Genomic DNA, 26,288 nt, shown 5'->3' on the forward strand with positions numbered 1-26,288 from the left:
TGTAATGTTATAACATTCATAATAACATGTAATATATACATGATGTAAGTATATATGTAATGTAGTAACATTCATAATAACAAGTAATATATACATGATGTAAGTATATATGGAATGTAGTAACATTCAAAATAATATGTAATATATACATGATGTAAGTATATATGTAATGTAGTAACATTCATAATAACAAGTAATATATACATGATGTAAGTATATATGGAATGTAGTAACATTCAAAATAATATGTAATATATACATGATGTCAGTATATACAGTACAGGCCAAAAGTTTGGACACACCTTCTCATTCAATGCGCTTTCTTTATTTTCATGACTATTTACATTGTAGATTGTCACTGAAGGCATCAAATCTATGAATGAACACATGTGGAGTTATGTACTTAACAAAAAAAGGTGAAATAACTGAAAACATGTTTTATATTCTAGTTTCTTCAAAATAGCCACCTTTTGCTCTGATTACTTTTTTACACACTCTTGGCATTCTCCCGATGAGCTTCAAGAGGTAGTCACCAGATATGGTTTTCCTAATATTTTCGCCTTTGTAGTCCGTGCCGACACCGTAGTCGATAAGCTTCTTCTTTTTCTCTATCTTCTTGTTATGGGACATTCATCTCCGTTGTTGCCATTTCTAATATAAAGTAGTGTAAAGGTCTTACTTATATCTGTCAGTAAACTCGCCATGAAAGCGCTAAAACATACCGGTGTAGTGAGTTTCCATTATTCACCCAAGGAACTTTATTATTAGAGAGTTCCGCTCGGATGGTTTTTCACGGGACACATTTCCGGTGTTGTTGTTTCCGAATGAGGAGACGGTGCTCCGTTATTGATTTAAGTAAAGTCTGAATGTCATTAAAACAGTTAGCTCCCGAAGATGAGCCACGTAAATTAGACCGTACACACAAAACGGCGCATCCTGAAGCGACTGTCAGAAAGCGGCTTGAAGATAATCGGTAAAACATAATCTATGCAACATTTTGACCAAAGAACCACCATTACATGTTATGTAGACCACAAGGAAGTGTTTTCCATTTAGAAAAAAATTATAATAATATGACTCCTTTAATGCACCTTATAATCCGGTGCACCTTATATATGAAAAAAGATCAAAAATAGACCATTCATCGGCAGTGCGCCTTATAATTCGGTGCGCCCTATGTTCCTAAATATACGGTATTATTATTACTAAAAAGCGCGCAGAGTAAGAGATATGTCATTCTTTATACACTGAATACAGTCAAGGAGGGAGTGGGGAGAGCAGATTTCAGTGAAAAGAAAGGAGACCTTGGTGGAGGGCACCTTGCTGCTTAAGGAGTCAATAGTTTCAAGGGAGTAGAGAGAGGGAGGAAGAGATACAGTTGACAGTGACCTGGCCAGAATGTGCGTTCACTAACAGAATGTGTTTTTCTCAGCAACATAAACTTTCGGAATGAGACTAAGCAAATAAAAAAGGAAAGTTGCTACACTAACGGTGAAAAAAAACACAGCAAGAACAGAACAATTGTAAAACATACAATGGTGTATAATATTATACAATGGCATATAAATGTTTTCCAACACATCATTATTTAAGATTTAAGAATAAGCTTTCACGAACACTGAGGCAAGGAAGCAGCTCACCAGCAGATGATGTCAACATAGCCACACAAGCTAGTTAGCGGCGCCGCAAGAATAATACTTGATCTGCGTTAGCGCTTATAATAACAATATCACTAATACTTGGTTCATATATTCAAGTCACGCATTGTAAATGGAGGATTGCTGGCGCGCTTTTTGGATGTAGGGCTGTGAATCTTTGGGCACCACACGATTCGATTTGATTCCGAATCGATTCTCGATTCAAAATCCATACTTTTTAATAACATTGGGTGCCAGTTCTACATTTCTCCATAAAATAGATAAAGAGCTCCGATCAATGTCTATATTACTTAAAAGAAAACTGGTTTTGTTTAATATAATTCTAACCAAACATTTAATTAGTCAAATACAAATAAGGCAACGAGAGAAGTGTCCAACACTTCTCTTTTCTAAGGGAACTCTGTACAGCAGATATGATCATCTACATCAACAATATGATTTACCTGAGTAGCTGGACAGGACAGATTTGAAAAAAAAAAATAAAAAAAATAATATATAGGTCAGTCATGGTTTTCACTTCGCAGGTGTGCTTGAAGCTCATTCTCTTGATGAGTTTCAAGCACACCTGTGAAGTGAAAACCATTTCGGGTGACTACCTCTTGAAGCTCATGGAGAGAATGCCAAGAGTGTGCAAAGCAGTAATCAGAGAAAAGGGTGGCTATTTTGAAGAAACTAGAATATAAAACATGTTTTCAGTTATTTCACCGTTTTTTGTTAAGTACATAACTCCACATGTGTTCATTCATAGTTTTGATGCCTTCAGTGACAATCTACAATGTAAATAGTCATGAAAATAAAGAAAATGCATTGAATGAGGAGGTGTGTCCAAACTTTTGGCCTGTACTGTATATACTTACATCATGTATATATTACATGTTATTATGAATGTTACAACATTACATATATACTTACATCATGTTTTTTTTAAATCGATTAAGAATCGTTACAAATATAATTAAAACTAAAAATATAAATATAATTCGAAAACCGCTTTTTTTTGACACTACTATCATTTAGAGCAGTGGTTCTCAACCTTTTTTCAGTGATGTACCCCCAGTGAACATTTTTTTAATTCAAGTACCCCCTAATCAGAGCAAAGCATTTTTGGTTGAAAAAAAGAGATAAAGAAGTAAAATACAGCACTATGTCATCAGTTTCTGATTTATTAAATTGTATAACAGTGCAAAATATTGCTCATTTGTAGTGGTCTTTCTTGAACTATTTGGAAAAAAATATATAAAAATAACTAAAAACTTGTTGGAAAATAAACAAGTGATTCAATTATAAATAAAGATTTCTACACATAGAAGTAATCATCAACTTAAAGTGCCCTCTTTGGGGATTGTATTAGAGATCCATCTGGATTCATGAACTTAATTCTAAACATTTCTTCACAAAAAGAAGAAATCTTTAACATCAATATTTATGGAACATGGCCACAACAAATCTAGCTGTCAACACTGAATATTGCATTGTTGCATTTCTTTTCACAGTTCTTTTTGACAGACATTTTAGTGAGAAACCTGAGCTTGTGCTTCACTGATGATCTTTGTCAGTCTTGTTGGCAGGGAGGCAACTGCTGTGCTCAAGCTCTTCTCCACGCAGAGTCTGTTTCTTTGCTTTGATTTGATCACAGTCATTGCAGAGAAGGAGGACTCGCATAAATATGTGGAGGCAAAGGGTAATAGCTGCTCCAGAGCTTTCTGCCCCAGGTGAGGGTGCTCCTGCTTCACAAACACCCAGAACTGTGTGAGTGTGGAGGTGGAAAACTTCATCTGGAAGCCACGGTCAGATGACACTTCCAGGAGTTTTTCCTGATAAGTGACAGGTAGCTTGCTTCTGGTAGCTTCAGACAATAGAAACAGATTTCTCACCCAATCCAGCTGTGCAGATTTCTCCTCCATGTCAGGAAAGTAGTAATGAAAATCTTGAATCAAGTTGGTCAAATGACCCATGATGACTGACTTGACTGGAGCTCTGTCCACATCCTCATTTGTGAGAAAATCATCCACCTGAGGAAAGCAGGTGAAATTTCCCTGAGCACAGGCCGTTTTCCACAGTTTAGCTTTCTTCTGAAAACCACCCACCTTTTCATAAAGGTTTAAAATGTTGGTGTCCTTGCCCTGTAGGGACATATTCAGTTCATTCAGTTTGCTAAAAATATCTGCCAGATAACATAACTTAGTAAGCCAGTCCGTGTCCTGGAACAAGGTGGCGTGGGGGGAATGGTGATCAATCAGAAAGGTGTGTACCTCGGAACGTAATTCCAACAGCCGGTTTAGTATTTTCCCTCGGGAGAGCCAGCGCACTTCTTTGTGCAGCAGCAGTTGTGTGTGTTCAGCTCCCATATTTTCACAGAGGCAACGAAACAGACGTGAATTAAGTGATCTTGACTTTATAAAGTTGATGACTTTGACGCTGTCGTTTAAAACGTCATGAAGCACAGGGCTAATTTTCCTGGATGCCAATGCCTCCCTGTGTATGACACAGTGAGTCCACTTCACGTCGGGGTTTTCTTTTTTAGCGCGTGCAATCAGTCCTCTCACGCTACCCGTCATTGACATCCGTGCAGATGCTGCTACAGGACTTCCAGCTGATGCTAATCTCAGAGAAGAAAGTGTTGACAATGTCAAAAATGTCCTCTCCTGTTGTTCTCCCCTCTAATGTTTTACAAAAAAGTATGTGCTCATAAATATCGTCAGTATCGATGTATCTGACAAAACCTACAAGTTGTGCATTTCCACTAATATCTGTGGATTCATCCAGCTGGAGGGAAAATGAGTCGCTAAGTTTTCCAACAACTTGCTCAAAAATGTATTTTCCCATTTTATCTACTCTCCGGCAAACAGAGTCATTTGATAAAGGCACATTCCTTATTTTCTCGGCTGCGTTTTTATCCAGTATTGTCTCGGCCAGCACTGCAGCGGCTGGAAGTATCAGCTCTTCAGCGATAGTGAACGGCTTTTGGCTTTAGCAACGAGCAAAGACACCGCGTAAGAAGCCTCCAGGGCTTTGGCTGATGTTGTGGAGGCCTTCCGCATCGTGTCTTGAGATGACCTGAATTCATTTAGTCTCCTCTTAAAAAAATCAGGTGACTTACCGACATGGCAAGCGTGTTTTGTCCGGAGATGCCGCTGAAGATGTGCAGGCTTTATGCCGCTGTTAGCTAACATTTCTCCACAGAAAAAACACAATGCCTTGGGGGGGTTATAACTCGAAGCCGTCCCATTAACACATATTCTTCGGAATACTGTTTGAATTTTTCCGGCTCTGGTTTGGCCTGCTTTGGCACATGTTCCTCCTTGTTTTCAGCTGCATTACTGCTACGCTTTAACCAAGCCTCCATTGTTTTCTACATCGATAGTTGATTGACAGTTGGTGCCGTGTGGCACCGCCAAGTAGGGTCAAACCATCATGGCATGGGCCATGGGGGAAACTCTGGGTTTATGGTAATGAATGGAATAGCCTATTTGATTTGATGTTCAGTTTATGAACTTACATTCATATTTTGTTGAAGTATTATTCAATAAATATATTTCTAAAGGATTTTTGAAAAGTTGCTATTTTTAGAATATTTTTAAAAAATATCACGTACCCCTTGGCATACCTTCAAGTATGCCCAGGGGTACGCGTACCCCCATTTGAGAACCACTGATTTAGAGGACTTTATGGGCGCAATGGAGGACCTCCAAATGGCTCCATTGTAAGCAGACTTTTATTTATGAGTTATAATGCATTAAAAAATACATCCATCGTCTTGTCTCTCAAAATGATTGTGGACAATTCCAAAAAAAAGTGCATTTCCTCTTTAAGATCTGAAAAAAAAAATACTTAAAAGACCTCAGCTTTCTCTGGACATTTCTTTAGGGAAATTCCTCACTCACCCAGTAGAGGACGTCGGTCCAGCCCTCCATGGTGATGCACTGGAACACGGTCAACATGGCGAAGAAGAAGTTGTCAAAATTGGTGATGCCTCCATTTGGTCCGTCCCAGCGGCCGCGACACTCGGTGCCGTTTATCACGCACTGGCGCCCGTTGCCCGCGAAGGCGCACGGCACCGGGTCGTCCTCCACGAAGGTGTCTGCGAGGAAGGAAGACGTCAGCGGTCGTCACACCTCCGAATGACAAAGCTGCGGTGGTGCATACCGGCTCCGGTGTAGTAGCAGGTTTTATGCATGCGTCCGATGAAGAGCTCCAGGCCGATGATGGCGTAGATGATGATGACGAAGAGGACCAGCAGAGCGATGTGCAGCAGCGGAACCATCGCCTTCATGATGGAGTTCAACACGATCTGCAGGCCTGTCACATGAACGTGCGTCGGTGACCAGGAAGTGATGCCGCCACCTGACCACACTCACTAGGTACGCCGGACACCAGCCGGAGGGGGCGGAGCACCCGGAAGGCCCGCAAAGCTTTGACGTCCAGTCCGCCAGGTTTGCCCGGTACGTGGTGGGTGCTCGCTTGCTCGCCGGACTTGTGGGTCATGGTTTCCAGGACCACGCTGAACAGCCTGCGGTGGAGACAGGAAGTGGAGTCCTGGTGAAAACCACACAGCGGTCTTTGAAAACAAGGGGTTCATCGACAGGAAGTGATGCAATTAACCAACCAAATGCATCCCGTTCGGAGTTTTGTCAAGAAAACAGCGAGCTCGCAGCCTTCATTAAGGATAGAAGGTCAGGTGATCAAAAAGGTTGCAAGCAGGAAGTGGCGAGCACCAGCTAGAAGCTCCCCCGTGACGAGGCTGCGAGGCTCGTGAGTGTAGCAGAGCGTCACGCACACTCACCACAACAAAGCTGAATCACACAAATTGTAGCGGGGCCGCGGGCGGTGACTTCGGACGCCGCCAAACGAGGACGTCAGCTCACGTTTGCCTCCACTCTGAAGCGCTGAACCGCTCGCCGCGCCACATCAACTAACTCGACCGCATCCGCCTCTACATCGCGTCTCTCTGCGCGCACACGAGATCTACAACTTACCCCACGATGACGATGACAAAGTCCAGAAGGTTCCAGCCATTGCGGATGTACGAACTGGGATGCATGACCAGACCGTAGGCCAGAATCTTCAGGAAGGTTTCCACCGTGAAGATGATGAGGAAGACGTACTCCACTTGTTCCTACGGGAGACACAACAACACTCACTGTGTCCACGTGTCCCCATAGTGGCTCTACATTTGGCTCCGTACCAAAGGTGGACACGTGAAAACCATCAGAGCAGAAACTAAACCAATCAGATCCCCTCAAGGAGCTGTCAATCATTTCTGTCACAGGCACATCTTTGACAAGATGTACAAAATGAAGCCAGCACAAGTTTAGCTTGTGTTTTCCCACACACGTGTCTATCAACACATTATGATGGGACCGCCCGCTTGTTAACACACATCACACGCACCCCCTAGATTACTTGTGGCGTTTGGGGCGTGGTCACATGACATCATCGTATAGTTTGCATAATTTGCCATGATGATATGATTTTCGAATTGGAAATCGAAAGCTCCCGACAATCGCGTGCGTCTTGTTTCTGCGGTGCCGTTTTTGGTCGGTGCAGTGCGAAAATAGTGGTTATCCGCTGGTGGTAATGTTTGATGTTCGTGTGGTTTTGATTTGATGTTTATTTTTCCCACGATCGCGAACACGCCGCTCTGTGCCTGAAAGGGGATTGGCAGAGAATGAGGAAGTGACTTATTATCATTTTACTTGAATTAGTTTTCATGTCAAATAATCCTTATTTGCCACGGGCAATTACATTAAGGCAAAAAAAATTTGGTCGAGGGCCGAAAGCCCGTGACGACCACTTTAAAGTATTTTAACCAATTCGAAATACCAAGCAGCTAAAACGTGCCAAACATGGAGGGTATTTTGCATTTTCCCATCATGCATTGTAGTGGCTTTAAATGGGTGTAATTTTGTATAAATATAGCGCTCTGACATTTTTTATAATATTCACAAAGTTCAGTGAGCAGGTTGTGTTGTGTGTGACCATGTGTGTTGACTTTTTGTGTTTGTTGCAGTTTTTTTGCACCATGACTAGGGAAGGTTGTTTGGATTGGGTATAATAAGTAAATGCTGTGCTGTATATACAGTACAGGTCAAAAGTTTGGACACACCTTCTCATTCAATGCATATTCTTTATTTTCATGACTATTTAGGATTGTCACTGAAGGCATCAAAACTATGAATGAACACATGTGGAGTTATGTACTTAACAAAGAAGGTGAAATAACTGAAAACATGTTTTATATTCTAGTTTTTGCAAAATAGCCACCCTTTGCTCGGATTACTTTATCGCTCACTCATGGTATTCTTTTGATGAGCTTCAAGAGGTAGTCACCTGAAATGGTTTTCACTTCACAGGTGTGCTTGAAGCTCATCGAGAGAATGCCAAGAGTGTGCAAAGCAGTAATCAGAGCAAAACAGAGGACAGCAGCTTGTTGTTGTTGTTTTGGCTTGTTGATGAATATAATGTTGATCAATCACCTCCTTGTTATGTTTCTTTGATTTTCAGTACTGGATAACACTTTATATCAAAGCTGGGCAATTATTTTGACTCGGGGGCCACATTGAGAGAAAACATGTGTCTGGGGGACCAGTGTGTATGTGTGTATAAATGATATATACACGTTTAGCTGTAAAAATCTGCTGTACAGTATGTGTGTTTGGGTCCCTTTTTTTCAGGAACACTAATACCAAAAGTCACAATGTCCAATAGAGTTCTAAAAAAGTTATGACAAGACCACCTCAAAAAAACGGAATGGAATTTTACAGTTTTTTACTGAATGGGACACCCAAAATGTACATTAAAATAAAAAAAAGTGAGATTTACAATAATAACTACGAACAATACAACACTGAATATTAACAACATATGAACATGGCTCCTCTTTTACTTCTCAGACCAGCTCCTCGAAATAAATCTTTTACAATTAAGCAGAACACAACAAAAATGTAACAAACAGCAAAATATGAATGCAAAGAGTAATAATCACCTATCTCTTTTATGCAGAAATGTGCTTCCGCATCTGTTCCTGATACATGCGTTTGGGGCTGGCTGCGCTGAAAACAAACCCCACCCACTCTGCTTTGTTCCTCGTCTGAGCTGCTGTGACGTAGATTACCGTAATAACTCCTATAACACTCAAAAGCGCAGATTCCAACCAATAAAATACTTTCTTACTTACGGTAATTTAAAAACAGCACTGGACATCATAATGGCGGCGACAGTTTTGATGTTAAAGGTAAAAAAAAATTATGTAGAATGTTGCTGGCCGGATTGAAAATTGTAATGGGCCGCATGTGGCCCGCGGGCCGTATTTTTCCCAGGTCTGCTTTATATTGTGTTCAAAGTGTACAAACTTTCACTAAAATAGGGACTTTTATCAAGGCTGCAACCAATTATTCATATTTACTTTGTTTCTCATGGAGAAAATTGCTTCACTATACGAACTGTTCAAGCTTCAAAGTCCAATTAAGTTTGTAATTAGAGGTTCCACATGTAAAAATGGTGGGCTGTCTAACGGAGACGATAACATGAAAGCAGGCATCTTCTCAGCGAGCAGCGGATGCCGCTGTGGGTCCCTCCCCCCATCTTAAAACACTTTGTTTTGCCTGTGACATTTGAAGAAAAAAAGCAATAATAATAAGATGCAAAAGCATCATGGACAATTATGCAAATCAGCCGGTGACATCATTACGTAACCCCTCCCCCAAACAGACCAACAGGACGAGCCTAGCTTAGCATCAAACTAGTATGGAGCTCACCAGGTCGTGATTGGTGGAGTTGGAGTCGTCCTCAGGAAAGGGTTTGGACACGCCCAGAGCCACGCAGTTGGCAAAGATGGCCAACAGGATGAAGATGTCAAAGGGTCTGAGGGGACGCTAAGGAAGCGCAACTGTCTTTAGCGGGACAGGTCAAACAGGAAGTGATGTGGAAGGATACTTCCACTCCACGATGGAGAGCGCGGCGCGTCTGATGGGGTTGTTGAGCTTCAAGCAGAACAACGCCCGCGGAGCTCGTTGGACCTGATTACTGCCCTGGACCTGGACAGGAAGTGACATCATCAAGACGACCTGTTGTCCCGTCGCCGTGTCGTCTTACCTGTTTCTTGGCGTGTTGCGCTCTTTTGCGTTGGGTTGCCGTGGAGCTGGTGGTGGAGTGGAGGGTGTCGGTCCTCGTCATCCTCACGCCACCGCCATCGCCATCACCATCGCCATCGCCATCGCCGTCCATCTCTTCATCCCAGTCCCCGTCCCTTTCCTCTTCCCCTTCTCCACCTCCTCCCCCGTCCCCCTCTCCGGCCTCCTCGCCCTCGCCGCCGCCGCCATCTTCGCCGTCCACCGCCTTGGCGTAGCCGTTGCGTGAGGCGCCTGGGAACGAGACAGGAAGGTTGGACGTACGTGAGCGATCATGTGACATACTTGATGATTGGCCCTGTCATGGTCAGCTGAGAGGATGTTGATGATGATGTAGGTGAATATTAGGGGTCTGAATCTTTGGGCACCAAATGATTAAATCAGATTCCTGGGGTGGAGGGTCCAGTCAGAATCGGTTCTCGAATAAATGTGTGTGTGTGTGTGTGTGTGTGTGTGTGTGTGTGTATGTATATATATATATATATATATATATATATATATATATATATATATATATATATATATATATATATATATATATATATGTATATATATATATATATATACATATACTATATATATTAAAATGTATTTTTTGAGGAAGACAAAATCGATTCAGTATTTTCAAATATTAATATTAATACAAAAATATGTTTTTCCAACTCCACCAAAATATATCTATACGTGTATTAGAGATGAGCGGTTTGCGGACACAACATAATCCGCGGGTCGGGCGGATGCATGACGAAAAAAATAGATTCTAAATAGATTCGGGCGGGTGGCGGTTGAACCAATTCAGAAAAAAAATACATAGTTAAATGTTGTTAGCCACATACGAAAAACGAGCAGCACTCTTTGAAACAGGCAATTATTCATCAGGCACTGCTGCAGCTGTCACGCCAAATTTCTTCCCCCTACAAAAGCCTTCCCCCCCATTTACTTCCAGGGCTGCGTCCAATAAAGTCACAAAGTTGCCGGGGGTTCTTAACCCGCACGCGAGTGTCCTGTTTCGCGCCTGTACAAAAAAAAAACAATAATCGATTTCTTCAGATTCCAGCAGCTGTCAAAGACGAAGTATCCTTCCAGCGACGGGCAGTCAAAGCCGAAGTGCTATCGATCGCTGTCAATGACGTGATGTCGTGGAGATAAAAGTCACTGAGAATGTCCATTTCGCGTTCTCGACTCTCATTTTCAAGAGGATATAGTATCCGAGGTGGTTGAAAATACAAATCCGTGATCCACAATAGAAAAAGGAGAGAGTGTGGAATCCAATGAGCCAGCTTGTACCTAAGTTACGGTCAGAGCGAAAAAAGATATGTCTTTCACTGCATTCTAGTCCTTCACTCTAACGTTCCTCATCCACAAATCTTTCATCCTCGCTCAAATTAATGGGGTAATCGTCGCTTTCTCGGTCCGAATCGCTCTAGCTGCGTTGAAAACAATAGGAAAATATGAGGAGGTGAACAACTGACTACGTCACGCTACTTCCGGTAGGGGCAAGGCTTTTTTTTATCAGAGACCAAAAGTTGCGACCTTTATCGTCGTTGTTCTATACTAAATCCTTTCAGCAAAAATATGGCAATATCGCGAAATGATCAAGTATGACACATAGAATGGATCTGCTATCCCCGTTTGAATAAAACAATTTCATTTCAGTAGGCCTTTAACAGGAATGCTTTGCATTGTCTATATTAGATATATAACAACGGGTGGGTGGTGGGTGGCGGGTGGCGGGCGGTTGTGGTTTTGATAAAATGTTAGTTCGGGTGGATGGCGGGTGGATGACGACTTTTGTGATGCGGTTGCGGATGAAATAATTGCCTATCTGCGCATCTCTAACGTGTATATATATATACAGTATTTATTTGTTGTTGTTTTTTATTCAGAATTTTCAAATATTTATATATATATATATATATATATATATATATATATATATATATATACATACATACATACATACATATATATATATATATATGTATATATATACATACATATATATATATATACATGTATATATATATACATACACACATATATATATATATATATAAATATATATATATATATATATATATATATATATATATATACACACACACACACACACATATATATATATATATATTTTAATATTTGAAAATTATATATAAAAAATAAATTATATATATATATATATATATATATATATATATATATATATATATATATATATATATATATATATATATATATATATATATATATATATATATATATATATATATATATATGTATAAAAATATGTTGGGTTTTTGTCAAACTCCACAAATTAAAAAAAAAGTATATACAGTATATATATATATATATATATATATATATATATATATATATATATATATATATATATATATATATATATATATATATATATATATATATATATATATATATATATATATAAATATATATATATATATAAACATAAAAAATATGTTGGGTTTTTGTCAAACTCCACAAATTAAAAAAAAAGTATATACTATATATATATATATATATATGTATATATATATATATATATATATATATATATATATATATATATATATATATATATATATATATATATATATATATATATATATATATATATATATATATATATATACTGTATATACTTTTTTTTTAATTTGTGGAGTTTGACAAAAACCCAACATATTTTTTATTTTATTTTATTTTATTATATATATATATATATATATATATATATATATATATATATATATATATATATATATATATATATATATATATATATATATATATATATATATATATATATATATATATATATATATATACATATATATATATATACTGTATATACTTTTTTTTTAATTTGTGGAGTTTGACAAAAACCCAACATATTTTTTATTAATATTTGAAAATTATGAATCGATTGGCGCGAGTGTGTGAATGTGAGTGTGAATGTTGTCTGTCTATCTGTGTTAGCCCTGTGATGAGGTGGCGACTTGTCCAGGGTGTACCCCGTCTTCTGCCCGAATGCAGCTGAGATAGGCTCCAGCATCCCCCGCAACCCCGAAAGGGACAAGCGGTAGAAAATGGATGGATGGATGGATTTTTTTCTTTCTCAAAAAATAAATTTAAATATGTGTATGTATGTATTTTATTTTTATTTTTTATTTTTATTTGTGTTGGGTGTATTTGGGAAAACATTTTTGTAAATATATTTTTTGTTTAGTTTGTTTTACTAACATTTAAAAATTATTAAGATTAAGATTAAAGTACCAATGATTGTCACACACACACTAGATGTGGCGAAATTTGTCCTCTGCATTTGTCCCATCCCCTTGGGGAGCAGTGGGCAGCAGCGGCGCCGCGCCCGGGAATCATTTTGGTGATTTAACCCCCAACACCAACCCTTTGTTGCTGAGTGCCAAGCAGGTTATGGGTCCCATTTTTATAGTCTTTGGTATGACTCGGCTGGGATTTGAACTCCAACCTACCGATCTCAGGGCGGACACTCTAACCATGAATCAATTTTTAATCGGGATGAATAAGAATCCAGATTTGGATGTAAATTAATTTTTTACTGCCACCGTACAAAATATATTAGTCTGAGGTGTGTACCTGAAATTTTGGTTTAAAATGCCTGGTAACATTAGCATACATCAAGTACCATAATATCACTAAGGTGTGTGTATACCTAAGAAATTAGCTAAAAAAAAAGGTAGCATAGTAACATTAGCATGCTAACAGGTATCATCCGTCAATCAACAAAATATTTGACGCTGAAATGTATACCTGAAAAATTTGCTAAAAAAGCTAGCATGCTAGCAGTACTATGCTAACAAAAGCATGCACACAGTGAAATACCAAAATATATGACAGTGAGGTGATTATCTGTTAAATTAGCCGAACAAAATCTGGCATGCTATAATGTTAGCATGCCAAAATGGTAACTGTAACGTGTGAAGTACCAAAATATTACAGGTGTGAATCTTTGGGCTCCTCAGGATTCCTGGGGTGATGATTTGATTCAGAATCAATTCTCGATTCAATCCGATTCTCTCACTGTATTATTCGGTATGATATGTAATGATAATGAAACTTTTTCAAAGCAGGTTTCAGGTTAAAAAAAAGCATCTTTTGGTTGAGTGGAGTCAAAAATCGATCTTATGAAAAAATAAATAAATAAGGAATCATAATTTTTTTTAAATGATGAATCTATTTAGGATGAATAAGAATCGCAATTTGAATTTATTTTTTTTGCGCACCCCTAGTGGATGCTGCAACATAGTAGTGAACAGCTGTGACCTACATCTCTGTGTGTGTTTTACTACCTGACCATCTCAGCGAGATTACTGCTGCCTCGCTCCACCTTCCTAGATTTCCCCGTTTCCCACAATGCTTTGCCGCGTCCAGCTGTGACACAAAGCTGATAAACCTCTGGAACGCGGCGGACGCTAACGCGCGACAAAATGGCGGCGACGCGGCAATGTGGCGTGCGAGGGCGGCGAGAGTCGAGCGGACGGATAATAATTCCACGACTCAAAGGAACGTGCGTATATGAAAATAATAATAAGAAGTATGATAAACAAAAGGGAGTTGCGTCAAAGAAATGAGGGGTGAAGTGAGCCTGCAGGGGGCGCTGATGCAGCATGAATAATGTCCTCGGGCGGCTGAGGTTAGGACAGCGCGGGTCACATGACTCTTGCTCACGTTGTGTTGTTCTCTGTGTGGAGCTGCACAACACACACACACACACACACACACACACACACACACACACTCACACACTCCCCGCCCCCTGCATTGCCCCACGAGAATCCGTCTAATTATGCCCGAATTATCCCGAGACAACTGAGATCATCCTGACAGCAGCGCACACGCATGCGTGTGTATGTGTCTATGTGTGTAAGTGTGTGTGTGTGTGAGAGGACTAGCGTGACCTCCTTGTTTAGAGATTTGTGTGTGTGTGTGTGTATTTCTCTGCATGTGTGCCACTACCTTTACTGTGAGGACATGTGATTTTGTGAGGACATTTTGGCTGGTCCCCACAAAGGTACAATTGCTAGGATGTGTGTGTGTGTGTATGTGTGCGTGTGTGCGTGTGTGTTTGTGTGTGTGTGTGCGTGTTTGTGTGTGTGTGTGTGTGCGTGCGTGCGTGTTTGTGTGGCACAGCACTGGCACACAAGCCTCACACGCCTTGTTAACTTTCTGCTTTTTTCTGTTCTGCTCGTGTGTGTGTGTGTGTGTGTGTGTGTGTGTGTGTGTGTGTGTGTGTGTGTGTGTGTGTGTGTGTGCGCGTGCCCCGCAGCCTGGTCCAGCTGGGACGGTCATCAGGTTATTTAATGAACATTTCTTCTAGTTCCTTCTTTTTCTATTGCCGCTCACTCGCAGCCGTGGTGACGGCGGCAGGGGCGGGGTCGAGGGTTGAAGGCGTGGTGGGGGCGGAGCTAACAGAGGCGTCGAGGAAAGTTCTGACAGTGTTCCTCGGGCTCATGTTTCCGAAATCGCGCGTGCATCGATCAGGCGGCGCGTATGAGACGATGGAACAAAAGGGGGAGGGATTAACTCTGGCGCCATGGCAACCGGTGACTTAGTGGTGCTCATTTCCATGACAACGATATCGGGACGCCATCTTAATTCCGACTCTGATCCGGCGCCAGGGCGGAAGGATTAACGATGTATCACATTGAGGGGTAGGAGCGCAGGTCAAAGGTCACACTCACCTGTGTGCTGCTATGACAAAAGGTGAACTTTGACCTCAGTCAACGCGGGCTAATCAAAAGTTGTTGTTGACTGCTTGAAAGCACAGCAAATAAACTACGCTAACATGAAGTCTTGCATTAGCACCAGCATCACTTATTGCGCTAACACGAATGTTGACATCAGCACGAGGATCAGTGATTAGCACTAACATGAATGTTAACATCAACACTATCATCGGTAATTAGCACTAACATGAATGTTAACATCAGCACTATCATCGGTAATTAGCACTAACACGAATGTTAACATCAGCACTATCATCGGTAATTAGCACTAACATGAATGTTAACATCAACACTATCATCGGTAATTAGCACTAACACGAATGTTAACATCAGCACTATCATCGGTAATTAGCACTAACATGAATGTTAACATCGGCACTATCATCGGTAATTAGCACTAACACGAATGTTAACATCAGCACTATCATCGGTAATTAGTGCTAACACGAATGTTAACATCAACACTATCATCTGTAATTAGCACTAACATGAATGTTAACATCAACACTATCATCGGTAATTAGCACTAACACGAATGTTAACATCAGCACAATCATCAGTAATTAGCACTAACACGAATGTTAACATCATCACTATCATCGGTAATTAGCACTAACATGAACGTTAACATCAACACTATCATCGGTAATTAGCGCTAACACGAATGTTAACATCAACACTATCATCGGTAATTAGCACTAACATGAATGTTTACATCAGCACTATCATCGGTAATTAGCGCTAACACGAATGTTAACATCAGCACTATCATCGGTAATTAGCGCTAACATGAATGTTAACATCAGCACTATCATCGTTAATTAGCGCTAAAATGAATGTTAACATCAGCACTATCATCTGTAATTAGCGCTAACACGAATGTTAACATCAACACTATCATTGGTAATTAGCGCTAACATGAATGTTAACATCAGCACTATCATCGTTAATTAGCGCTAAAATTAATGTTAACATCAACACTATCATCGGTAATTAGCGCTAACACGAATGTTAACATCAACACTATCATCGGTAATTAGAGCTAACATGAATGTTAACATTAGCACTATCATCGGTAATTAGCGCTAACACGAATGTTAACATCACAACTATCATCGGTAATTAGCGCTAAAATGAATGTTAACATCAGCACTATCATCGGTAATTAGCGCTAACACGAATGTTAACATTAACACTATCATCGGTAATTAGCGCTAACATGAATGTTAACATCAGCACTATCATCGTTAATTAGCGCTAAAATGAATGTTAACATCAGCACTATCATCGGTAATTAGCGCTAACACGAATGTTAACATCAACACTATCATTGGTAATTAGCGCTAACATGAATGTTAACATCAGCACTATCATCGTTAATTAGCGCTAAAATGAATGTTAACATCAGCACTAACATCGGTAATTAGCGCTAACACGAATGTTAACATCAACACTATCATCGGTAATTAGAGCTAACATGAATGTTAACATTAGCACTATCATCGGTAATTAGCGCTAACACGAATGTTAACATCACAACTATCATCTGTAATTAGCGCTAAAATGAATGTTAACATCAGCACTACCATCGGTAATTAGCGCTAACACGAATGTTAACATTAACACTATCATCGGTAATTAGCGCTAACATGAATGTTAACATCAGCACTATCATCGGTAATTAGCGCTAACATGAATTTTATCATCAGCACTATCATCGTTAATTAGCACTAAAATGAATGTTAACATCAGCACTATCATCGGTAATTAGCGTTAACACGAATGTTAACATCAACACTATCATCGGTAATTAGCGCTAACATGAATGTTAACATCAGCACTATCATCGTTAGTTAGTGCTAACATGAATATTGACATCAGCATATCATCGGTTATTAGCGCTAAGATGAATGTTAACATCAGCATATCATCGTAATTAGCACTAACATGAATGTTAACATCAGCACTATCATCGGTTATTAGCGCTAAGATGAATGTTAACATCAGCACTATCATCGGCGATTAGCGCTAACACGAATGTTGACATCAGCACGTGGATCACGTTTACCATGAATTGATTAACCTGGACCCCGACTTAAACAAGTTGAAAAACGTATTCGGGTGTTACCATTTAGTGGTCAATTGTACGGAATACGTACTGTACTGTGCAATCTACTAATAAAAGTTTCAATCAATCAAAATCAATCAGTGATTAGCGCTAACATGAATGTTAACATCAGCACTATCATCGGTAATTAGCGCTAAAACAAATGTTAACATCAGCACTATCATCGGTAATTAGCGCTAACATGAATGTTAACATTAGCACAATGATCGGTAATTAGCGCTAACATGAATGTTAACATCAGCACTATCATCGGTAATTAGCGCTAACATGAACGTTGACATTAGCACTACCATCAGCGATTAGCGCTAACATCAATGTTTACATCAGCACTATCATCAGTGATTTGTGGTAACATAAATGTTAACATTAGCAATAGCATAAGCTAACATAAATGTTAACATTAACATTAGCATCAAAGAGTAGTGTTAACATGAATGTTAACATTAGCACTACCATCAGTGATTCGCCCTAACATCAATGTTCACTTCAGCACTAGCGTCAGTGATTTGCGCTAACATAAATGTTAACTTTAGCAATAGCATCAGCTACATACATGTTAAGAATTAGCAAAAGCATCAAAGAGTAGTGTTAATATGACTGTTAACATTAACACTACTATCAGGAATTAGCGCTAACATCAATGTTTACATCAGCACTATCAGTGATTTGCGCTAACATAAATGTTAACTTTAGCAATAGCATCAGCTACATAAATGTTAAGAATTAGCAAAAGCATCAAAGAGTAGTGTTAATATGACTGTTAACATTAACACTACCATCAGCAATTAGCGCTAACATCAATGTTTACATCAGCACTATCAGTGATTTGCGCTAACATAAATGTTAAAATTAGCAATAGCATAAGCTAACAATAAAAGTTAACATTAGCACTAGCATCAAAGAGTACTGTTAACAATGTTAACAGTACTCTTTGATGCTAGGGGTCTCAAACACGCGGCCCGCGCGCCAATTGCGGCCCCCGAAACGTTATTTTGCGGCCCGCACCTTAATATGAAAATTGAATGTTAGTGCGGCCCGCAAGTTTTATATGAGTGCCGCTTGACAGCGTCATACTTGTAAACCCTCCCGATTTTTCCGGGAGACTCATGAATTTCAGTGCCCCTCCCGGAAATATCGAGGAGCAACCATTCTCCCGATTTTCTGCCGATTTTCACCCGGACAACAATATTAAGGGCGTGCCGTGACGGCACTGCCTTTAGCGTCCTCTACACCCTGTACAAACAGCGTGCCAGCCCAGTCACATGTTGTATTTGGCCTCTGTAGACACACGTAAGCGACTGCAAGGCATACTTGATCAACAGCCACACGGTCACACTGAGGGTTGCCGTATAAACAATTGTAACACTGTTACAAATACACTGTGAACCCACACCAAACAAGAATGACAAACACATTTCGGGGGAACATCCGCACCGTAACACAACATAAACACAACAGAACAAATACCCAGAATCCCATGCAGCCCTAACTCTTCCGGGCTACAATATACAAGCTACCACCAAACCCCGCCCCGCCCCGAGTTAGGGCTGCTAGGTGTTCTGGGTATTTGTTCTGTTGTGTTTATGTTGTGTTATGGTGCGGATGTTCTCCCGAAATGTGTTTGCCATTCTTGTTTGGTGTGGGTTCACAGTGTGGCGCATATTTGTAACAGTGTTAAAGTTGTTTATACGGCTACCCTCAGTGTGACGTGTGTGGCTGTTGATCAAGTATGTCTAGGAGTCACTTACGTGTGTGTACAGAAGCCGAATACAACATGTGACTTGTGCGGTACTCTGTTTGTATGGTGAAAAAGCGGATGCGACGACAGGTTGTAGAGGACGCTAAAGGCAGTGCCGTCACAGCATGCCCTTAATATTGTTGTCCGGGTGAAAATCGGGAGGAATTCGGCAGAATGGTTGCCCCGGGAGATTGTCGGGAGGGGCACTGAAATTCGTGAGTTTCCCAGAAAAATCGGGAGGGTTGGCAAGTATGTTGCTAGGGCGGGATAGCCATTCAAAGAAGGTGAATTTATTAAAAAGTGCATGTTAGATTTTTTAAAGAAATCTTTTCTTGCGGCCCAGCCTCACCCAGTTTCTGCATCCAGTGGCTCCCAGGTAAATTGAGTTTGAGACCCCTGGTTAACATGAATGTTAACATTAGCACTACCATCAGTGATTCGCGCTAACATTAATGTTCGCATCAGCACTAGCATCAGTGATTAGCACTAACATGTATGCGTATTAGAACTACCATCAGTGATTAGCGCTAACATAAATGCTAACATTAGCACTACCATTAGTGATTTACACTAACATAAATGTTAAAATTGGCAATAGCATCAGCTTACATAAATGTTTACATTAGCACTAGCATCAAAGATTTGTGTTAACATGAATCTTAACACTAGCACTACAATCAGCGATTAGCACTAACATAAATGTTTGCATCAGCACTAGTATCAATGATTTCCGATGATATGGTTGCTAATTTTAGCAATACCATTTGTGATTTATATTACCATTAATGTTAACTTTAGCAATAGCATCAGATAAAATGAATCTTAACATTAGCACTAGCATCAGCGATTAGCACTAACATGAATGTTAGTATCAGCACTAGCATCAGTGATTAGCGCTAACACTAATGCGAACATTAGCACTACCGTAGCGATTTGCGCTGACATTAAAGTTTACATTAGCAATAACATCAGCTAACATGAATGTTTACATCAGCACTAACATCAGTGATTAGCGCCAACATGAATGCTAACATTAGCACTAGCATCAGTGGTTAGAACTAACAGGAATGTTTGCATTAGCACGAGCATCAGTGATTAGCACTAACATGCATGCTAACATTAGCACTCATGATTTGCGCTTAAGTAAATGCTAACATTAGCACTAACATCAGCTAACGCGGATGTTGACATTAGCAAAACTATCAGTGATTAGCACTAACATGAATGTTCACATTAACACGAGCATCAGTGATTAACGCTAACATGCATGTTAACATTAGCACTCATGATTTGCGCTTACATAAATGCTAACATTAGCACTAGCATCAGTGATTAGCACTAACACAGTGGTTCTTAACCTGGGTTCGATCGAACCTTAGGGGTTCAGTGAGTCGGCTCAGGGGTTCGGCGGAGGTCAAGACACACCCGACTCATCATGTAAATAAAAACTTCTTCCTATCGGCGTATTACGGATACGGAAACAGCAGAAGTCACACTGATTTGCAGGTGTGTAATTTGTTGTGAGTTCATGCACTGTGTTGGTTTTGTTGTTTGAACAAGGTGATGTTCATGCACGGTTCATTCTGTGCACCAGTAAAAAAAACATGGTAACACTTTAGTATGGGGAACATATTCACCATTAATTAGTTGCTTATTAACATGCAAATTAGTAACATATTGGCTCTTAACTAGTCATTATTAAGTACTTATAAATGCATTATTCGGCATGGCCTTATTATAACCCTAACCCTGGCTCTATCCCTCTAACCTTAACCCTAACCAAATAACTCTAAATCAGTGATTCTTAACCTGGGTTCGATCGAACCCTAGGGGTTCGGTGAGTCGGCATCAGGGGTTCGGCGGAGGTCAAGACACACCCGACTCATCGTGTAAATACAAACTTCTCCCTATCGGCGTATTACGGATACGGCAACAGCTGACTGGTTTGCAGGTGTGTAATTTGTTGTGAGTTTATGCACTGTGTTGGTTTTGTTGTTTGAACAAGGTGATGTTCATGCACGGTTCATTTTGTGCACCAGTAAAAAAAAAACATGGTAACACTTTAGTATGGGGAACATATTCACCATTAATTAGTTGCTTATTAACATGCAAATTAGTAACATATTGGCTCTTAACTAGTCATTATTAAGTACTTATTAATGCCTTATTCGGCATGGCCTTATTATAACCCTAACCCTCTAACCCTGACCCGAACCCTAACCAAATAACTCTAGATTAAGTCTTTGTTATTTAGAATATGTTCCCCATAATAAAGTGTTACCAAAAACATATAACTTTGTCTTGAATTTTAAAATGTTGTATTTATTTATTTTTCACTAAAGAAGGGTTTGGTGAATGCGCATATGAAACTGGTGGGGTTCGGTACCTCCAACAAGGTTAAGAACCACTGCACTAACATGAATATTCGCATTAGCACGAGCATCAGTGATTAGTGCTAACATGCATGCTAACATTAGCACTCATGATTTGCGCTTACATAAATGCTAACATTAGCACTAGCATCAGCTAACGCGAATGTTAACATTAGCAGTACCATCAGTGATTAGCACTAACATGAATGTTTGCATTAGCACGAGCATCAGTGATTAGCGCTAACATGTATGCTAACATTAGCACAAGTGATTTGCCCTTACATAAATGCTAACATTAGCACTAGCATCAGTGATTAATGCTGGTCACTACACAATCAGTACAGGAAGACAAGATTGGTCCAGACATGCACATAGACATTCAGGACTTTTATACTGACAAACCTGGCTAAAATGCTAACATGCTAACACTGAGACATCAAGTAAGAACATCCACGACTTTTAGTTTCATATCTACAACACTGGTTAAAAAGTAGGCATGCTAACACTTAACAAGATAGGGCTAAATAACAATATCCATGACTTTTACTTTTATACGTAGAAATTGGCTAAAGTGCTATCATCCATCCATCCATTTTCTACCGCTTGTCCCTTTCGGGGTCGCGGGGGGTGCTGGAGCTTATCTCAGCTGCATTCGGGCGGAAGGTGGGGTACACCCTGGACAAGTCGCCACCTCAACGCAGGGCCAACACAGATAGACAGACAACATTCCCAATTAATGACAAATAATATTTGAAGTCTTAACATGTTGGGACTTCAAAGGTTCTTTGAAATCTTAGTCTAGCGCTATATTGCTAGCATGCTTGGTTACTTGGTGCCAGCATGCTAGCAAGATAGCACTAAGTCACAATATCGATGACTTTTAGTTTTATACATACAAATTGGCTAAAATGTTAACATGTTAACAGTTGATGACAAATATTATTTGAAGTCTTAGCACACTAGCAAGATTGCGACAAGTAAAAATATCTATGATTTTTAGTTTCATATCTACAACATTGGCTACAATGCAGGGATGCTAACACTTAACAAGGTATGGCTAAGTAACAATATCCATAAGTTTTAAGTTTAAACATACAAATTGGCTAAAATGCTAGCATGTTAACAATTGACGACAAATAATATTTTAAGTCTTGACATGTTATTAGTTAGCGCTATCTTGCCACACTAGGCTAAATTAACAATATGCATACATTTTAGTGTTACACATACAAATTGGATAAAATGCTAGCATGGTAACAATTGAAGTCAAATAATCTTTGAAGTCTTAACATGTTAAGACTTCAAAGATTCTTATATTAGCCTGCTAGCTAGATAGCACCAAGTAACAATATCCATTACTTTTAGTTTTAAATCTACAACATTTGCCAAAATGCTAGCATGTTAATAATTGATGACAACGAATCTTTGAAGTATTGACACACTAGGAAGATAGCGCCATGTAACAATATCCATGACTTTTAGTTTCATTTCTGCAACACTGGCTAAAATGTGGTCATGCTAACCCTTAGCAAGATATCCCCAAGTAACAATATCCATGACTTTTAGTTTTATACCTAAAAAATTGTCTAAAATGTAGGCATGCTAACACTTAGCTGAATAGCCCCAAGTAACAATATCCATGACTTTTAGTTTTATACCTAAAAAATTGGCTAAAATGTAGGCATGCTAACACTTAGCTAAATAGCCCCAAGTAACAATATCCATGACTTTTAGTTTCAGATCTGCAACACTGGCTAAAATGTAGGCATGCTAACACTTTGCTAAATAGCCCCAAGTAATAATATCCACGACTTTTAGTTTTATACCTGAAAAATTGGCTAAAATGTAGGCATGCTAACACTTAGCTGAATAGCCCCAAGTAATAACATCCACAAATGTTAGTTTTATACCTATAAAATTGGCTAAAATGTAGGCATGCTAACACTTAGCAAGATATCCCCAAGTAACAATATCCATGACTTTTAGTTTTATACCTAAAAAATTGGCTAAAATGTAGGCATGCTAACACTTAGCTGAATAGCCCCAAGAAACAATATCCATGACTTTTAGTTTTATACCTAAAAAATTGGCTAAAATGTAGGCATGCTAACACTTAGCTAAGTAGCCCAAAGTGACAATATCCATGACTTTTAGTTTCATATCTGCAACACTGGCTAAAATGTAGGCATGCTAACACTTAGCTAAATAGCCCCAAGTAATAATATCCACGACTTTTAGTTTTATACCTGAAAAATTGGCTAAAATGTAGGCATGCTAACACTTAGCTGAATAGCCCCAAGTAATAACATCCACAAATTTTAGTTTTATACCTATAAAATTGGCTAAAATGCAGGCATGCTAACACTTAGCATCAGCAAGTAACAAGAACCATATCTTATAGTTTTATGCCTACAAAATTGGCTAAAATGTAGGCATGCTAACACTTAGCTGAATAGCCCCAAGTAACAATATCCACACATTTTTTGTTTTATACCTATACATTGGCTAAAATGTAGGTATGCGAGCACTTAGCTGAATAGCCCCAAGTAATAATATCCACGACGTTTAGTTTTGTACCTATAAAATTGACTAAAATGTAGGCATGCTAACACTTAGCTGAATAGCCCCAAGTAATAACATCCACAAATTTTAGTTTTATACCTATAAAATTGGCTAAAATGTAGGCATGCTAACACTTAGCATCAGCAAGTAACAAGAACCATATCTTATAGTTTTATGCCTACAAAATTGGCTAAAATGTAGGCATGCTAACACTTAGCTGAATAGCCCCAAGTAACAATATCCACACATTTTTTGTTTTATACCTATACATTGGCTAAAATGTAGGTATGCGAGCACTTAGCTGAATAGCCCCAAGTAATAATATCCACGACGTTTAGTTTTGTACCTATACAATTGACTAAAATGTAGGCATGCTAACACTTAGCTGAATAGCCCCAAGTAATAACATCCACAAATTTTAGTTTTATACCTATAAAATTGGCTAAAATGTAGGCATGCTAACACTTAGCTGAATAGCCCCAAGTAATAACATCCACAAATTTTAGTTTTATACCTACACAATTGGCTAAAATGTAGGCATGCTAACACTTAGCATCAGCAAGTAACAAGAACCATATCTTATAGTTTTATACCTACAAAATTGGCTAAAATGTAGGCATGCTAACACTTAGCTGAATAGCCCCAAGTAACAATATCCATGACTTTTAGTTTTATACCTAAAAATTGGCTAAAATGTAGGCATGCTAACACTTAGCTGAAAAGCCCCAAGTAATAATATCCACAAATTTTTGTTTCATACCTATAAAATTGGCTAAAATGTAGGCATGCTAACATTTAGCATCAGCAAGTAACAAGAACCAAATCTTGTAGTTTTATACCTACAAAATTGGCTAAAATACTGGCAAGATAGTGCCAAGTAACAATATCCATGACTTTTAGTTTAGCATGCTAAGTCCATCAAGTAAAGTATTATTTTTCTAAAATATATTTTTATCCTTAACTGTTAATGAAAAATAATAAATATAAGGTGTAGGTGAGGTTCAAAGTAATAACATGTATGGAACACAGTCATGGATGGAATACACTGTGATGCATGATTGTGGAATTTCATGGAATTTCAGTTCCGCTTCCTTAAATTGGAATTGCAATTCTACTTCCTGTCCAGCCTGTGCAGGTTACTGAGACCATGTTATTGTAATGTCAGGCCATGGAATCGATGGCAAGCGGACTGTGTCAGGCTTCATCACTTCCTGCTCAAAGAGTGAGACAGGGCAGTTCTTGTCTGAGAGGACGGTGCAGGACCCAAAGTTGTGTAACCTTCATTGAAATGACTGCGATGATGTTTGGAGTCAAGGCGAGGAGCATCACTGCTAAGGCCATGAGGAGGAACCCTATTCCGTCTTGTGCAATAAGGACAAACAGTAGCAACATGTGACAGCGTAGATGACAACTTACTTTTGTGGTTGTGCTGCATGTCTGGTGCCGGCGCTCCACCTCAGACCTTCATGTCTTCACCGCCTCTCACAAAGACAAACAAACAAATAAAAGTTGTCATGTTATTCGCCGCTCACACCTTCGTCCACGCTCCGGAGACTGTTGCGGGCATGACGGCGGGGCTTCGACGGGAAAAACAACGAGAGAGCGAGAGGAGACAAATTCAGCTCGGCTTCACTAATCTGAATCTCTTCATCTCCCCTCCTCATCCTCATCTCTCTCACTCTCTCGCCCCCCCACTCCCCCCTCCCCATGCTCCAATTGGGGATTAAATAGGAAAAGGGCTCAGTGTGTGAAAGTGGAGGACAGCTGCACACGAATTAAAGGCACACGCCAACGTAGGAGCACGACTGGCAAATGGACACAACCACACCTGACTTGAACACACCATCAATCAATCATTATCATTATTAATTGTGACACTACAGGATGTCTCCAAGGACTGGACACATCCGGAAAATTG

The 26,288-nt window shown here is 39.3% G+C and overlaps 1 protein-coding gene across 2 annotated transcripts in view; it reads right to left on the bottom strand.

Annotated features, from left to right (window-relative positions):
* Window positions 1-26,018, bottom strand: part of LOC133657289 (voltage-dependent L-type calcium channel subunit alpha-1D-like) — a 59,347-nt gene extending 33,329 nt beyond the window's left edge. For both annotated transcript variants that reach the window (XM_062058443.1, XM_062058435.1), the window contains exons 1-8: window positions 25,787-26,018; window positions 9,753-10,021; window positions 9,594-9,694; window positions 9,416-9,521; window positions 6,635-6,774; window positions 6,017-6,168; window positions 5,805-5,957; window positions 5,543-5,739 (exon numbers count right to left, since the gene is read on the bottom strand). In XM_062058443.1, the coding sequence (XP_061914427.1) occupies window positions 5,543-5,739; window positions 5,805-5,957; window positions 6,017-6,168; window positions 6,635-6,774; window positions 9,416-9,521; window positions 9,594-9,694; window positions 9,753-10,021; window positions 25,787-25,805 (1,137 nt within the window). In that variant the 5' untranslated portion in view covers window positions 25,806-26,018. The remainder of the gene's footprint in view (window positions 1-5,542; window positions 5,740-5,804; window positions 5,958-6,016; window positions 6,169-6,634; window positions 6,775-9,415; window positions 9,522-9,593; window positions 9,695-9,752; window positions 10,022-25,786) is intronic.
* Window positions 26,019-26,288: the final 270 nt, after the last annotated feature.

The sequence above is a fragment of the Entelurus aequoreus genome, linkage group LG01 (genome assembly GCF_033978785.1).
Source record: "Entelurus aequoreus isolate RoL-2023_Sb linkage group LG01, RoL_Eaeq_v1.1, whole genome shotgun sequence".
Lineage (NCBI taxonomy): Eukaryota > Metazoa > Chordata > Actinopteri > Syngnathiformes > Syngnathidae > Entelurus > Entelurus aequoreus.